The sequence below is a fragment of the Capra hircus genome (assembly GCF_001704415.2).
Source record: "Capra hircus breed San Clemente chromosome X unlocalized genomic scaffold, ASM170441v1, whole genome shotgun sequence".
In the NCBI taxonomy this organism is placed as follows: domain Eukaryota; kingdom Metazoa; phylum Chordata; class Mammalia; order Artiodactyla; family Bovidae; genus Capra; species Capra hircus.
Window position 1 is genome coordinate 16,002,341 of NW_017189516.1, and position 12,510 is coordinate 16,014,850.

Here is a 12,510-nt window from a genome sequence, read left to right on the forward strand (position 1 = left end):
TCTGATTTGTGGTTACTATGGGGTTCAAATATGTTGACTCATAATTATATCTATGTGATTTTAACTGATAGTCATTTAAGTTTAAACACATTCTAAAAGATCTACATTTTAATTCCCTTCCCCAACATTTTGTATTTTTTAAAATCATATTTTACATCTTTACATTTTTTCCTTCACTGTTTATTGTCTTTATAGTTGATTTTACAATTTTTCCTTCTTCAGGGGATCTTCCTGACCCAGGGTTTAAACCCATGTCTCCTGAGTTGGCAGGCGGATTCTTTACCACTGAGCCACCAAGGAAGCCCTTTTAATCTATGTGCTTGCTCATTTGAAGTGAAGTGAAGTCGCTCAGTCATGTCCGACTCTTTGCAACCCTATGGACTGTAGCCCACCAGGCTCCTCCATCCATGGGATTCTCCAGGCAAGAATACTGGAGTGGGTTGCCATTTCCTTCTCCAGGGATCTTCCCAACCCAGGGATCGAACCGAGGTCTCCCACATTGCAGGCAGACGCTTTAACCTCTGAGCCACCAAGGAAGCTTGCTTATTTAGGTTATCTTAAATCCTTTCCTATTTTGGAGTTTCCCATTCCTATAGATTCTTATTTCTTTTTCATTTGGAGTAGGACATTTCTTTTAGAGTAGGTTTAGTATTGCTCATTTATTTTGGTTTTTGCTAGTTTGAAGAGGTCTTTCTCTCTCCTAAATAATAACCTTGCTGGGCAGAGTATCCTAGGTAGCAGGTTTTTCCTTTTCAGTATTTTGAATATTTCTTATCATAACCTTCTGGCCTGCAACATTTCTCTAAAGAAATCAGCTGATAGCCTTATGGGGGTTCACTTGTAACTGACTCTTTATTTTTCTCTTGCTGCCATTAGAATTTGTTTTGACATTTTAATTATATGTCTTGGTGTGGATCTGCTTGGGTTCATCTTATTTGGGAACTTTCATGCTTCTTATACCTGGATATCTGTTTCTTTTTTTCAGGTTTGGGAAGTTTTCAGCCATAATTTCTTTTAATACATTTTCAACACCCTTCTCTCTCTCTCTTTTCCCCTTCTGCAATGCCTATAATGTGAAAAAGTCATATATATATGGACTACATATCAGGCAAGCAAATTTTCATGGGCTCCTTCCAAGCAGAGTCCAGGCTTCCCTGCAGCCCTCCTATTAGTCCCACTGACCCTCCGACCAGCCAAGGGGGCTCGTCTCCCCTTTGCTGAACCCCAGGGATGGAATGCCTGCTATATATAGCTCCTGCTATATGTATATATATCTCCATATACAAAAATCCACATATAAAAGTTTCTTTTAAGTGTGTGCTCTTCCCCCTCCCAGCATTGGCACCCTCACCCAAGTAGAACAGTGCTGGAGCAAGAGGGGCTAGTGTGGGTATTCAACAGAGGTGGAGGCATGGGCTGTGGTGGTCTGGCTGCCATCAGAGATCTTGTCTGCCTCTGATGCTTCAACTTTGCAACTGCCAGTAGTCGATGCCCACTCCCTACTCAGATGCCACTTAAGGTTTTATCCACCATAGCCTTTTTTTTTTACTTATTTACTTTATTTACAATATTTCAGGTGTATAGCAAAGTTTTATACACACACACATTCTATTTTCAGATTCTTCTCCATTGTAGATAGTTACACCATAGCAATGTTAAAAAGCAGAGACATTACTTCGCCAACAAAGATCTGTCTAGTCAAGGCTATGGTTTTTCCAGTGGTCATGTATGGATGTGAGAGTTGGACTGTAAAGAAAGCTGAGCGCCAAAGAATTGATGCTTTTGAACTGTGGTGTTGGAGAAGACTCTTGAGAGTCCCTTGGACTGCAAGGAGATCCAACTAGTCCATTCTAAAGGAGATCAGTCCTGGGTGTTCATTGGAAGGACTGATGCTAAAGCTGAAACTCCAGTACTTTGGATACCTCATGCAAAGAGTTGACTTATTGGAAAAGACTCTGATGCTGGGAGGGATTGGGGGCAGGAGGAGAAGGGGACGACCGAGGACGAGATGGCTGGATGGCATCACCGACTAGATGGACATGAGTCTGAGTAAACTCCGGGAGTTGGTGATGGACAGGGAGGCCTGGCGTGCTGCGATTCATGGGGTTGCAAAGAGTCGGACATGACTGAGCGACTGAACTGAACTGACACCATAGCATCTTACTGCAAAGTTTTTTCCTTGTTGTGGCAGCCCTTAGTCCTGTGTGGAACTGCTAATGGTGCTGGAGCATTTGCTTGGCTCAGGCTGGGGCAGACAGCAGAGTGATCAGAGAAAACCAGTCAGCCCCGGGTGGTTTCAACTCACCATTTCTGCACTGCTTAGGGAGCTATCAAGTGTTCATGGGCTCCTTCCAAGCAGAGTCCAGGCTTCCCTGTAGCCCTCCTATTAGTCCCACTGACCCTCCAACCAGCCAAGGGGGCTTGTCTCCCCTTTGCTGAACCCTGGGGATGGAATGCCTGATATGTAGCTGTCACTGCTCACTCCCCAGGGAGGGCATGTACCCATGTAGTCTCCCTTTTTCTACACATCCCCTCCTGGGGACACATCCCATCATGATCGATTCTCTTCCTTCCTATGTGATTCTGCGTGGATCTTTCTTATAGCCTTGGTTATATAGGAATCTTTCTGCCAGTCTCCTGTTAGTTTTCAGTGATAACTGTTCCACATGTAGATGTATTTTTGATATATTCATGGGGGAAGCTGAGTTCCATATCCCCCTACTCTGCCTTCTTGATTTGAATCACTCTGAGTCTAGGTTTCTTACAGCCTTCCTATTAGTTCCACTGGTTTTCTAACCTGTTTAGGGGACCTGTCTTCCTGATGTCAAATTCCAGGGATGTGGTGCCCAATATGTGGCTTGAACTGCTCACTCCCCAGGGAGGCTCTCTGCTTTGTAATGCTCTTCATCTTCTGTGCCCCCCACCAAGGGCACAGGTCCCAACATGATTGCTACTCCTCTATTCTTACCAGAATCTGTATGGCTCTCTATTATAGCCTTGGTTGTACAAAAGTCTTTCTGCCAGTCTCCAATTCGTTTTCAGTGATACTTTCTCCACATTTAGAGGTATCTTCATGTTCATGGGGGAAGTGAGTTCCATGTCCTCCTAACCTGTCTTGATCTCTCCCCCAGGAAATTTGAACTTTTATCCTAAGAACAGTAAAAATTATAGAAGAACATTTTCTTATTTTATTATAAAATTTTCAAATATGTAGGAAATTTTGAATGGTAGATTCTACCATTAATATTTCACTATACTTTATCTCATATCTATCCATCTATCTATTCTGCTATCTAATAGAAAGGTGTTAAGCAGAATATTTCCATGGTATATGGAGAAACAAATGAAGGAATAAAGCATAGAGGCAAGGAAAAAAGATAGGCAGTGCTAAAATTGTCTAGGCAAAAGATAATGGTGATTTGGACTGCTGAAGTGGTAATAGGTCCATATTTAAAACATTTTCAAGTGATAGAATCATCAGATCTTGGTATGTATTTCAATACAGAGGGTGATAGAGAGGGGTGAGTATAAGTTATAGTTAGGAGTGCAGACTCAAGAACCAGACTACCTGGAGTCAAATCCTGGCTCTACCATTTAACAGCTCTCCCTTTCCTATGCCTCAGTTTTCTGTTCTGAGAAATGGGGATAATAATCCTTCTTTCATAGGACTGTTATAAAGGTTACCTGAAAAAAAAATATATATATATATATGTATGTATCTTAGAACAGAGCCTGGGACACAGCAAGTTCTATATAAGTGGTTGCTGTTATTTTTCCCTGGAGAAAGAAATGGCAACCCACTCTAGTATTCTTGCCTGAAAGATCCCATGGGCAGAGGATCCTGGTGGGCTACAGTCCATGGGCTCACAAAGAGTTTGATATGATAGAGCATGAAAATGATTATAATTTTTAATATTATATATAAGAGATGACACTCTGGTTGGAAAGATATAGGTTCAAATCCCAGATGTATTATTTACTAGCTATGTGATATGAGATGGTTTTTTCATTTGAAACATGTACCCCCTTCACATGAGTTTTTGAGTATCAATTTAAATGAGAGGAAATAATATACATCTCTTATTTTTAGAGTAACCACAGATCTAAGATTATCTGTGGAGATCTTCAACGAGAATTCTTTTTGAGTGTATTATTTTCAAAGAAGCAGTTGTGTTGCTGGTAAAGCATCAGTAGAAAATAATGAGGGGGTGGGGATGTGTGGCGCACTATGTCACAGTGCTAAGATTCCAGGGCTAAATTCCATTTTCTCCCTAGGCTGCTGCCATCCAACACTTAGAATCTGCATCCACTGAGTTAAACAAAATCCTGAAGGCCAAGTACCCGACAGAGATGATTATTGCAACCAGGTCAGTCTTCCTTTGCCTCTCAACCTTTTGGGGTGTTTTTTCTCATAGGCTGTTCCATCAGTCAGAGATGGTGCTCATTTTAATAGCTTGGGGGTTGAGGTCAAAGAAAGCCTATGTTTACCTTCCCAAATCAAATTTCTTCTAACTCAAATCTCCTGAGTGGGAAGTTTATGAAAAATAAATTTTAAAAAATATGAGATTGGGGTGAGTTCTCCTGCTGCTCCAAAATGACAAAATTGCAAGCCACAGATTTGGAAGAGGGGTTACAGAAGGGAAACACAACATTCCATACCACTCAAGAGCATAGCGTATCTCCCTCCAGTAGGGACACATTTTCCATCTAATACTTAGAAAACTCTCTGTGGTGCCTACTACTGCTGCTTTCTCATAGCTGAGCAACACATTCTCCTCTTCTAAATATGTGGGCCATTCATTCATCCTGGGACTCTGGTGGAGTCCTTCCAAGTCTACCACATTATTTTTTGAGAAGCAGTCCCTACATGGGCCATAATACCAAAGTCACTATATTTTTACTAAATTAGCTGGGTCCTTGAAACATAGTTGATTTGACCCAGGATGAAATCCAGACCCAAGTTATACCAATTGAATTCTGTTTTCTGAAAATTTGGAATTTGGGCTAAGAAATGTTGGTTAAACTCTCTTAAGTACTGGCATATTTGCCCAAATGCACATGAAGAATCAGAATAAACAAAGAGAGGAGAGGGAGTTGGGAGAGAGGAACAAGGAGAGGGAGAAAGGAGAGATCAGAAAAGAGAGAGGGAGAAGGAAGAGGAGGAAGATGGAAACTAATGACATTATAAGACAGAAGGGCTCTGGACCTCATGTCCATGTCACATTGTGCCATCTATCTTATCTTTCCAGATTCCTGTGCTCAGCAGTGGAAGATTTTGTGGTTGATATTGTAAAGGCCTGGAGCCGGATAAAGCAGAACAATACAGCAATAGAGTCTGTCATTTTGAAAGTAAGTTTCCATCCTTTTGTCTTGTACTCTTTGTGGCACCAGGGCCCCAATTTTTAATAAAAGCAAATGTCTCTCTCACTGGGAATCGTTAAAGGGCAAGGAGAAGCAGCTGGTAAGCCTCCCTGATGGTGAAAATCCTCATTGAACTTCCACCTTTTACCAAATAAAGAGTGGCACTGTACATGCTTGTCCGTGTACCATGTACCTAAGCATATGTTAAGCATCTGTCCACACCCAGACACAAGCATATACCAACATGTATGCACATGGCTGTATACCAGAACATTCTTGAAACTACATATGAATACATGCTAGAGATACACCCATGGCCACCTCTATGATAACAGTAACAATAATAGCTAATACTTCTATAGCACTTATTCTGTGCCAGGAACTGTTCTAAGCACTTATAATGTATTCACTTTAATCTTCACAACTTCTCAAGAATATAAAAGCACAACGAGATTAAGTTACTTGCCTCAGTTCACAAACTATTAAGTGATGGAGCTGGGAATCAGGCCATAATCATGCAGTACATCCCCAAACATACACACAGACAAAAGCAGACACCAGGCACCCATGCAGAGCCACATCCGTATCCATAGGAGCATGCCCACGAAAACACCAATCCAGAAATGTGTGTTTATCTTTCCTCAATCTTACTATATTGTATATCATTTTACAGACCATTTGGACATGAGAAAGACTAGGCAACATACATTGGTGCCTGCAGCTGCTCAGAAACAAATGATGTCTCTTTAACCCCTAATACCCTTTGGCTATCTTATCACATCTACCCCAAATTTCTTTCCCTAAACTTTCATCTCCCCACATTTAGCTTCCTATGCTCAGTGTCCTGGCCAACTGTTACCCTTCTGCACTTCTCTCCATGCTATCTAACTACTCATTCTGTCCTTTCAAGCATGAATTTCTCATAACAATGCCCTGTCTGTCTCATTCCCTATATAGAGCGACTTAATGTACGACAAGCTCAGTGTCCTGATTGATATCCTTGCTGAGGATGCAGCTGTTGAGAAGAGTGCCAAAGCACATAAAGAAAGTGCCAAGGCAGATGGAAAGTGCTCCATCCCTCAAATAGACCACATAGCCAAGTGCAAGTTGGAACTGGCTACAAAGGCCCAGAATCTCCAAAAGTCGTTGAAACTCATCATATTCCAAGTTGAACAAGGTAAAGGTCCCAGGGTTGTGCTGACTGAAGGAGGGGAAAGGGAAGGTTCCTGTGGATCGTTACTGATCTACCTCACTCTGGGTCTTCTATTTGACACCACTACCCAAACTTGACTAGATTCTGCATTCGTAAAGCATCAAAATCAGAAGCCTCACTCCTGATAAGCTGCCCCTTTGGCACCTCCTACCTCACAGGGACTAAACTCTTGCTACTTATTTATTTTTGGAACTAGCACTCATCCTAAACAATTACAGCTGCTTAGAGGCTTGGCTCAAAGCTCTGCCAGCTTCCACCTCCAGCCATGGAATTTTTTTCCACCTGCTCCTATCCCCTTCCAACCACTGAGCCTATGACAATTCTAGAAAGAAAATAGTGTTCATCTCTGCATGTCTTACACAGTATTCATCAGGCACAAGGGCCCCGAGAGTGGTCCTGGCAGCTCCGGCATTGATTGCCATTTCCCATAATTCATGACAACCTACAAGCTTCCAACTGAGTATGAAAGCTCTTTCAACTCCAACTTCTTAATTTAACATTCTGGTTTCCATTTCTTCTCCACAATGCTTCTTTGAAAAACAGATCAGAAAATTATGTTAACACCAAGTGTGTTCTGCGTGAGCTATTGGAATTGAGCAGTAGTTCATGTAGCAAGGAAGTCCCTTTGGCTGGCCTTTGGCTTTTACCTATGGTACCTTCTCCTGCCTTGGTGCATGTAGATACAACCTCAGCCAAGTTTCTAAGAAAAAAAAAGGAAATATCCCTTCTGCAGTATGAAATAATTAAAGAGCCAATTTGCCTCTATTTCCGTAGGTAGTTTCCAAGGGGGCTTCCCAGGGAGCGCTAGTGGTAAATAACCCGCCTGCCAATGAAGGAGACACAAGAGATGTGGGTTCGACCCCTGAGTCAGGAAGATCCCTTGGAGGAGGGCATGGCAACCCACTCCAGTATTCTTGCCTGGAGAATCCCATGGACAGAGGAACCTGCTGGGCTACAGTTCATAGGGTCGCAAAGAGTCAGACACGACTGAAGTGACTTAGCATGTATGCATGCAGTTTCCAAGGAGCAGGGATCAGATCAATCTGATGTAGCCATAACACTGTCACAACTAGTACTCAACCTGCTCCATTAATACATAAGTCAGGTTTAGAAGTATAGCTTGTGGCCATGGGACAGAGAAAGGCACCCCTGGGTAGGATAGGGTTTGAACCTACAGGCTTTGGCATAAGCCAAGCACCTGAGCTATATGATATTAATATATAGGTTGGTGAAAGGAAGGCGACTTCTCAAATATTCTGGGTATTGGTGAGACATTTGAGTGAAAGAAAGGCATGGTCCTAGAGGGTTAAGTTTAGAACAAAGGGCACATGAGTAAATGAATTACAAATAGGATGAAAATGGAGGTAGAAGAGCAGAGGATTTCCTATCCTGCTCCACCTACCCCTGGCCCCCAGCTTCTACTCACAACCACATTTACTGGGTGATAGGAAAAGAGTAACAAGTAAAACAGAGAAAACTCAAGCATGGACATAAAGAAACATGCCAATACTATAGAAAAACTGAAACCATAAACAGCATTATGGAGCAGAGATAATAATGATCAAATGAGAGTCTCCGTTGTCTCCCCATACACTGGTGTTAACAAAAGAGATGCTCAAGAAATGTGACCAATCCTCCTTTTCTCCTTTCCTCCCTCTGTCCCCTCCTCCTTCCTTCCCTTTCTTCCTTCCATCCCTCCTTCCCTCCTTCCTTCCATTTTTTCTCTGTAGTTCTTGATGAGCAAAGCCGACAGACAATATCAGTTAAGAACTTCAGTTCAACTTTCTTCCTAGAAGATGACTCAGAAGATATTAACCAGATGAGCCCAAGACACCGTAAGGATCTTACTCCTTTTATTCTATGCTTCATCTCTGTCTTCTAGTTCCCAGAGAATATATCTTTAGTATTTTCATGCATCTTCCTGTTGCCTTAATCCTATTCTGCCATGTGGTTCAGCTGGTAAAGAATCCGCCTGCAATGCAGGAGACCTGGGTTTGATCCCTGGGTTGGGAAGATCCCCTGGAGAAGGAAAAGGCTACCCACTCCAGTATTCTGGCCTGGAGAATTCCATGGACTACAGTCCATGGGGTCGCAAAGAGTCAGACACGACTGAGCAATGTTCACTTTCACTAATTCTGCCATAGAGATCCCTCCCTTTTCTCCAGAAACCCCACACTATAAGGCCCCATGCCTATATCCAGAAGTAATGACCCCATTAGGTTCTTTGAAAAGGCCTGATGAAACCCAAGATTTGAAGCTGTTTCACTGCCAGCAAGCAGTCTGCCCAGCCTTATTATTCTCTCAGTGGAAGTCCCTGTCCATCCAAGATGATCCCTCTTTGGAATGAGAACCCTGAATATTACCTAAAAGACAGTCATTGAGCTTGACTCTGTTCCAACAGAGAAAGTAGGGTGAAATAAAAGTAGGGGAAGGGCTTTCTTTTTTGTATCTGACACCAAGGTGATATCTTTTGTGTCTAGGTTCTCGTCTTGGTACTCTGTCTTCTATATCTTCTCTCAAAAGTGAAGACCTAGAAAACCTCAATTTGGAGCACTTACATTTTACACCTGAAACTATGTAAGTATTTATAGACCTATTACCTTTCTATGGCTTCTTCCTTTCTCTGGTTAAGAGAATAGAATAAGGATACCTAGAGTCAAATGCTGACTAATTGTGTGACCTTACACAAATAGTTCAACCAATCCTCAGTTTCCTCACGTATAATACGGAGATAATTGTAGAACTTGTCACATAGGTTGTGTATTTATTGAGTTTATTTATCCAAAGTACTTACATTGGTCAGTCTTTGGCATCCATAGTTAGGTTTATATGTATTATAGTTATTATTATCACAACTTCATTTCATTTCAAAGGACCTGTTTTTCACTGTTGCCTTTGATAGTAAACAACTGAAGTTGCTAAGAAATAAGTGGGCATTTAGGGGACTAGGAAACAAACGTGAAGACATTTGTCTCAGTAACCCTACCTCTTTAGAATATTCCCAGTAGCCAAGTTCCAACACACTCACTCATTTTGAGTTCCATTAAGAAGATTGGTGATATCAGTCAAAGAAACCCCAATATCTGGACTATATTCAAGGGAGGCAAATCTTACATGAAAGATGTAGGGTCAATTTAGTAGTGAATTATAAAAAATCTGTGATTAAGTAGCTAAACTACCTATTTTTAGTTTCTTGAAAGACAGTTAGCGATTATATGTTTTCTACAGCTTCCCCCCATTTTCAACTCCCACTTCCCTCCACTTTGCCACTGGCTTAAGTTCATATCTGAGACCTCAGTGAACTTATCATTTATCACTTTGATCAATGGTGTGCTAAAAAATATTTAACAACCAGCTCCCAAGGGTGGGTGGCAGGTGGGAAGCCCTGATTTATTCCTGTTATAAACCTTCCCATTATGGCCTATTTCAAGCTACTGATACAATGTCATTGATTGCAGAGTTGGGAATTATAGGCATAATCAGCTTACATAAGCTAATATGAACTGTCTCCAGCACACCACTGGTTTTAATGGATGGATGCAAAAGAATCAAATAAACTGCTTGTTTTGTTTGTTTGTTTGTTTTTGTTCTACATACATCTACCTTCTTTTATAAGGTTTTCCCCCCTCAAATGTGTGGTCACTTAGCCCTTGGATGTGAAAGTGCTAAAAGGAGTTCAAAAATCTCTAAAAACAGTAATACAGAGTTTCCTCTCATCATACATTTTAATATGAGATACTTAAAGTTTCTTTTTGGGAATAAGTCAATGACTCTTATTTCCTTCTAGTTTATGTGGAGAAAATATTGGCCACTCATATCTGACAGTCTCCAAAGACGATTTCTTCATTATTAGTCTCAATCCCACTGAATCCTCCCAGCTGGCTGGGTATCCTCTCTTACAGCTAATAAGCTACTTGTTAACAAAATAGGATATCTACATGTGCCTCTCAAGAATATTAAGCCTTGTACCCAATGTAGAACAGGCCTTCTCTCATTGGTTTTGAACATTCAGATAAAGTCTGCAGCCCAGTGATAATACCACTTCTTTCCTATACCAATGTCTACTCTTTTCTTCCCTTTGGCTAATTTCAGACGCTTCAAAGAAAAGCGTGTCATGAACAACTATTTTGGAATTGGACTAGATGCTAAAATTTCTCTGGAATTCAACACCAGAAGAGATGAACACCCAGGACAATACAAGTAAGGAAAAGAAACTTCCCTGCCCACATGCAAACACACAATCACAATACACACATGTACTCCTGCTGCTGCTGCTGCTGCTAAGTTGCTTCAGTCGTGTCTGACTCTGTGCGACCCCACAGACGGCAGCCCACCAGGCTCCCCCGTCCCTGGGATTTTCCAGGCAAGAACACTGGAGTGGGTTGCCATTTCCTTCTCCAATGCATGAAAGTAAAAAGTGAAAGTGAAATCGCTCAGTCGTGTTCAACTCTTAGCGACCCTATGGACCGCAGCCTACCAGCCTACCAGATTACATTGATTTGATTTAGCCATTTCTCTATCTTTGTTCTGTCTCTGAGAATTTGACAAGGTCCTAGTAGTAGTTTCAGGTCTGCTTTTGTTTGGCAAGGCTGCAAAGTATCAAAGATCACTCTACTGGTTCTTAGGGTTCCTAACCTGGTTCCCCTGGACCTACTGATTTTACCCCATCCAGGGCTGGCCTGCTTGGCACCTTCCAGTACTTTTGTACTGCAGATATACCCTAAGGCAGCCTCAGAGTTCTTTTTTTTTTTCTAATTTTTATTTTTACTTTATTTTACTTTACAATACTGTATTGGTTTTGCCATACATTGACATGAATCCGCCATGCATGTACATGAGTTCCCAATCCTGAACCCCCCTCCCACCTCCCACCCCATATCATCTCTCTGGATCATCCCCGTGCACCAGCCCCAAGCATCCTGTATCCTGTATTGAACATAGACTGGCGATTCGTTTCTTACATGATAGTATACATGTTACAATGCCATTCCCCCAAATCATCCCACCCTCTCCCTCTCCCTCTCCCTCAGAGTCCAAAAGTCCATTCGATACATCTGTGTCTCTTTTGCTGTCTCACATACAGGGTTATCATTACCATCTTTCTAAATTCCATATATATGTGTTAGTATACTGTATTGGTGTTTTTCTTTCTGGCTTACTTCACTCTGTATAATCGGCTCCAGTTTCATCCATCTCATTAGAATTGATTCAAATGTATTCTTTTTAATGGCTGAGTAATACTCCACTGTGTATATGTACCACAGCTTTCTTATCCATTCATCTGCTGATGGACATCTAGGTTGTTTCCATTTCCTGGCTATTATAAACAGTGCTGCAATGAACATTGGGGTACATGTGTCTCTTTCTATTCTGGTTTCCTCAGTGTGTATGCCCAGCAGTGGGATTGCTGGGTCATAAGGCAGTTCTATTTGCAATTTTTAAAGGAATCTCCACACTGTTCTCCATAGTGGCTGTACTAGTTTGCATTCCCACCAACAGTGTAAGAGGGTTCCCTTTTCTCCACACTGTCTCCAGCATTTATTGCTTGCAGACTTTTGGATTGCAGCCATTCTGACTGGTATGAAATGGTACCTCATTGTGGTTTTGATTTGCATTATCTAAAGCCTCAGAGTTCTTATGGTAGATTGAAATTATGAAGAAAAATAAGCACCTCCTCCATCCACCATCATCACTCCTGCCACCTGCCACCAGAACGTCTTTCTCACAGCAGGTCTGGACTGAGAAACAAGTACTTTATCAGATAAGCATTTTGAAAATATTGTTTCCCAGTTGCTTGTCTTTTTTGTTGTTATTGCTTGTCTTTTCATGTAATGGTATCTTATGATATACAAAACTTTTGAATTTTGATGAGTTCCTATTGATTGATCTATTTTTTATACAGACCATGATTTTGATGCTGTATCTAAAATATCTTT

The 12,510-nt window shown here is 41.4% G+C and overlaps 1 protein-coding gene across 1 annotated transcript in view; it reads left to right on the top strand.

Moving 5' to 3' along the window:
* Nucleotides 1-12,510, top strand: part of DGKK (diacylglycerol kinase kappa) — a 114,762-nt gene that overhangs the window by 81,835 nt on the left and 20,417 nt on the right. Inside the window, exons 7-12 of the mRNA XM_018043624.1 lie at nucleotides 4,276-4,367; nucleotides 5,250-5,349; nucleotides 6,319-6,538; nucleotides 8,305-8,409; nucleotides 9,055-9,151; nucleotides 10,667-10,774. Of these exons, the coding sequence (XP_017899113.1) occupies nucleotides 4,276-4,367; nucleotides 5,250-5,349; nucleotides 6,319-6,538; nucleotides 8,305-8,409; nucleotides 9,055-9,151; nucleotides 10,667-10,774 (722 nt within the window). The remainder of the gene's footprint in view (nucleotides 1-4,275; nucleotides 4,368-5,249; nucleotides 5,350-6,318; nucleotides 6,539-8,304; nucleotides 8,410-9,054; nucleotides 9,152-10,666; nucleotides 10,775-12,510) is intronic.